The sequence below is a fragment of the Sardina pilchardus genome, chromosome 2 (genome assembly GCF_963854185.1).
Source record: "Sardina pilchardus chromosome 2, fSarPil1.1, whole genome shotgun sequence".
Lineage (NCBI taxonomy): Eukaryota > Metazoa > Chordata > Actinopteri > Clupeiformes > Clupeidae > Sardina > Sardina pilchardus.
Genome location: NC_084995.1, coordinates 21,737,069 through 21,742,031, shown reverse-complemented (window position 1 = coordinate 21,742,031; position 4,963 = coordinate 21,737,069). Strand labels below are relative to the sequence as shown.

Sequence of the window (4,963 nt, the reverse complement as noted above, 5' to 3'; positions counted from 1 at the left end):
AAAACAGGACTCTTGTGTTGGACTTGTTCTTGTTGCCCTGGGAACAGTTGCTATGTGGATTACACAAAAGACAAAAAAAGAGCCAGTGGTAAAACAGTGTCAAATATTTAATGTTGTACATGGTTAAGAATCCAGTTATGCTTTATAAGGTTCCATCTGTATGAGGTTTGTGTGAGTGTGCGACTGTGTATTTGCACAAAGTTCACACCTGTGACCCAGGTGTCTCACATGTGTGAGTGGGTGTGTGTGTGTTTATGAGTCAACCCCACACACTTCTTTCATCTGTGTATGTGTGTGTGCATGTGTGTTTGAGAATAGAAAAGAATATATAAAATAGCTGACCTGCACAACTTTGGTCTCCTTGTAAAAGAAGGGTGTGTGTGTTTGTGCGTGAGTGTCTAGTGTGTGCATCCGGTGTACCTCACAAGTCAGTCATGAAACACCCATCATACTGTTCCATTCAGCCTTTATCATCTGGGTTTAAGAACCTCTTCACACACATACACACACACACACACATTCACACATTATTTCAACACCAGAGGCCTGTCAACCCACATACACATACACATACACACACACACACACACACACACACACACACATACACATACACACCTGAGCTTTGCCTGGAGAACCAAGATCCAATCATTGCAGTTGACCCACACAGGCAGGTCCTTTACATGTATTTTAGGCAATAGCATGCCACAGTTATATATTGTATTCCCCATTATGGTCATGGTCAGTCTTATACTTTTAGTGCTCTTAGGATAAACCCTTACAATGGGGTAATTTACAGACTTCCGTTTGTATATGAGGCCACACAAACACACACTTGAGTCGAGTCTTGTCTCCGGAGTTAACAGATTTGAAAACAAACACTCAAAGGCAAACCATTGGTGAACAGTTCTTTGGAAAACTGGCTTTCCCCTTTGGACCACAAATACTGCACGTTTACAGTAAACAGCCGTATATCAGGGTGGTGATGGGGGTGTGCTTGAGTACACAGATCTCAAAAGAACGCTGGATTGAGCAACCGAGTGTTCTCTCGCCTTATCAACAATGGCCCCAAGTGTTCCGAACGGCACCATGCCAACGGGACCGCTTCCATGTCTCGCCTTGGTCCCGCCCCATAGACCTGCACAAACTTAACACCTTTTCAACAACATCAAACACCATTTACATGTTTCTATGTTATCTGTGTTCATTTCTATAACTTAGCCTTACGCAAAAACTTACTTACGCAAAAACTTAGCCCAGAACGACTACTTTGTTGACAGAATTGTTATTAGGGATTTCCCACAGGTAACACTGCGCGACACAACGTGGCCCCATGACCAAGGCTGCACTGTGGCGTCAGCTATGGAGTACGATGCTCAATCCAGTGTTCTTTGAGATCAGTGATCATGAGTGTAGAGAGTTGTGTATGGTCATGCCCCGTATTAGCTGATACGATACGCACTCATATACTGAGTGAATAGCACAGGTCCCCAGTGTAGTGGTCAACAACGCACCGATGTGTAGCTTTGGGGAATCATAGTGGCGCAATAACAAAAGAGAATGGATGACGTTTCAATCTGCTGTGGCACACCAGGAAGTCCCTAGCTCCTATGGATCCCACCTGCAATAAAGTCTTTAGCTAAACCCATGTACAGTAGCTTTGAAAAAGGCTCTGCATAATAAGAAGCAATGTACGGTATCAGTGGCGTATGAACCCCTGATTTACACCTTGTGTTTGGAACAGTTTTTGGGCCTGCGCTCCAAATGTGTAGCGGAAGGCGCTCACTCAGGTGTTTTTTTTCGCACCGGGACGGAGGGCCTGCAGGTGCGCACAGGTAAAGTGCGGTCGCTGAGAGCAGCCGTGTGACGGGTCCGCACCGGAGCTGGGCCAATGGCACGCCAGCACTGGCTCCTCAGAGGGAGGGAGACGAGGGAGATGGGAGGGAGGAGGGATTCACAGGCCTGTCTTTGGTGTCTAGCTTCAAGGCCACCCAAAAGTGTCAAATAAAGAGTCTAAAAAGCTGGAATAAGGAAAACACATATGAAAGGCTGTTTAAAGTCACGGCTCTGGTGAGGAGCATAGATTCAGGTCTGTGTGTTGGTGTACGTGTGTGTTGCAAAGAAAAGTTTGCATCCTCCATGTTCTCCTCCTCCTCTATGTGTCTACCTCTCCTCTCCTCCTCTTATTCTCTCCATCTGCTCTCAGCCCAGGATGGCCACACCCAACAGCACCAGCATAGTAGCCAGGACGACGCCCTCCGCGTTGCCATGCCCGTGCCCTTTGACCCCTCCGTTCCTGGGCTGCGTGGCTCGTCTGTGGTGATGGTCCCCCGCTCCCTCCATGCCCCCCTCCCTGCGTCCGCCCATTTCCTCCGCGTCCCCCCCGTCGGCGTGGTTGCCGTGGTGACGGCCGTCGTCGTAGCCGCTGCTGCCGCTGCACTGCACCATGGGAGTCTGGTAGGAGGTGGCGCGCTTCTGCGGCCGGTCGGGACTGGAGCCGTCGCTGGGCCGCTGGCCGTTGTAGAGCAGCAGCCGCCCCCCTCCTCTCCCTCTGCCCGCCGCCCCGGCATGGGCACCACCGTCGCCGTCCTCCTCCTGCTCCAGGCGGAAGAGCTCGTACTCGGTGTGGGGCAGCCGGACGCCCAGCGCCACGCAGCCGCCGGTGGGCGTCACGTCCTGCTCCACGCCCAGGCGCCAGGAGCCCTGCGGTCCGCACTCGTCGCCGCTGAACACGTTCAGCAGGGAGGTGGTGGCCACGTCCAGAGGACGCACCCGCATGTGGTTCACTGTGAGGAGAGGAAAGGAGGGAGGGAGGGAGAGAGGAAGGAGAGAGGGGGAGAGGAGAGAGAGGGTGGGAGGGGAAGAGGTTTAACACTTAAGTTCCGGAATCAGCCTTCAAACTATGGCATCACCACCACGCACCACCCCACCCCAATGGAACACAAGCTACGTGACAACAGCACAGACATCCTTTCACACCCACATGCATTCCATTCAAAATTTTCTACTTTCTACTGTATATATTACAACACAAACTGACCTTCCCATAGCAACCCCCCAACATAGTAGAGAAAACCAGGAGAGGGAGTCAGAGAGAGACAGAATGGGAACGATGTGAGAGATCAATGGAGGGAAAAACAGAGAGAGAGAGAGACAGAGATGGGTTTACAGGAGAGAGAGATCAATGGAGGGAAACTCAGAGAGAGGGAGACATAGACAGTGGGAAAAAGAGATGGTCGTGAAGGAGGGATGAAATGGAATGAAAGACAGATGAGGGACAGGAGGATACAGAGAACATGAAAGGAAGAGAGGGAGAGGGGGTAAGAAAGGAGAGAAAGACAAAGGAGAGAGTGAAGGTGCAGATAGATTAAGAGAGATGGAAAGAGTGAGAGGATGATGAGAGAGAGAGAGATTGGGGGCATGAGGAGGTAGGGAAGAAACAGGGGGAGATTAGAACAAGGTGAGAAGACATCAAGAAAGGAGGTAGAGAAAACGATGTGAGGATTCTTGGTCCAACGCCCAGAATGGGGAAGGGGGAGTGCGTGTGTGTGTGTGTGTGTGTGTGTGTGTGTGTGTGTGTGTGTGTGTGTGTTTGAGGGGAAGAGGGAGAGAAATAATGGGAATTTGTACATGAATGTGAGAAATGAATTCTGTGTGTATGCTGTACAGTATGTCAATGTGAGAGGAAAAGTGTGTGTGTGTCTATGTGAGAAAGAGAGAGCGAGAGAGAGAGAGAGAGAGAGAGAGTATGTGCTGTACGTGATATTGTATATGTGTGAAACTGGCCATTACATCCAAGAGGGTCAGGAATAAGCTCCCAGCCTCCCAGTTGACGTAACCAAATAAATCAGCCATGTCTTTCTCCTCTCCCGTAAAGTTGACAAAAGCACTATGGGCCTCGCTTTCAAATGTTTAAGAGAAGGCTTGGAAAAAGTGAGTCTAAATTTGATTTAGAGAGGTAGAGTTGTAGAGTCTGCATGAACAGACAGTACAAATGCAGAACAACAGTGAATGAACAGACAATACAAATGCATACATTTCGTCTGTAGAAATCTACCATTTTGATTAGACTTCATTCAGAGCACAGACTTGCACACCTCTACCTCTTTACGCCTACTGGGTTTCACACACCTGAGTTGATTGACCTCATCTGAGCCCTCCCCCCCCACACACACACACACACACCACCACCACCACCCTTTTAGCCTTCCACCTCAAAGAAACACTTGGAGTAGAAGCCTCTCTCCCTCTCTCTGCTACACACACTTCAGACGAACCTTTGAAGACGAACTCGGTGCCGCCCATGACGCGGGGGGAGGCGACGCCGCGGCTGTAGCGCCCGCGCGCGTACAGGCTGAAGGTGGGGTGCTTGCACACGGGGTCCGAGTAGTGGTAGTAGTGGCCCTCCCACGTGTTGTTGTCGTCGTGGAAGATGAAGTGGCGCGTGAGGAAGAGGACCTCGGGCCGCACCTCGCAGCGCTGGGACACCCAGTGGCCGTGCAGGTTGACCGGCAGGTCCGCGCGGGGCGGCAGGATGGGCGGGTGGATGGGCGGGTGGAGCTCGGCAGCCTGGGAGATGATGCGGCAGGTGAAGCAGCTCTGGTCGTGATTCTGTTGTGGCACAAAAACACACAAATAGACACACAAATATTAGACCTTAGCCGATAGCCTGCTGGAATTTCACTTAATGAAATGTTTTTGTAGGCCCACTTTGATTTTGCTCCATTCATTTCACTCCCTTGAGGCAAATGGTTTGATATTTCATCAAACCTTGCACACAGTGACACAAACAGAAAAGTTGAAAAGTGAAAACCAATCCATAATTTCCCATCTTTAGGGGAAAAAACTCAGCATCACATATTCATGACCTCATTCCAACAGGTACTGTCAAATCGACCCATCTGCCAGCGCTTCTCGCAGACAAAACCTCTTTGTTCACAGGAATGCTCGGGTTTGGAATCCA

General features: G+C 50.1%; 1 protein-coding gene across 1 annotated transcript in view; it reads right to left on the bottom strand.

Annotated features, from left to right (window-relative positions):
- Positions 1–2,202: 2,202 nt before the first annotated feature.
- The window catches only part of LOC134098520 (protein APCDD1-like), a 20,413-nt gene continuing 17,652 nt past the window's right edge, over positions 2,203–4,963 (bottom strand). Inside the window, exons 5-6 of the mRNA XM_062551589.1 lie at positions 4,278–4,611; positions 2,203–2,786 (exon numbers count right to left, since the gene is read on the bottom strand). Of these exons, the coding sequence (XP_062407573.1) occupies positions 2,203–2,786; positions 4,278–4,611 (918 nt within the window). The remainder of the gene's footprint in view (positions 2,787–4,277; positions 4,612–4,963) is intronic.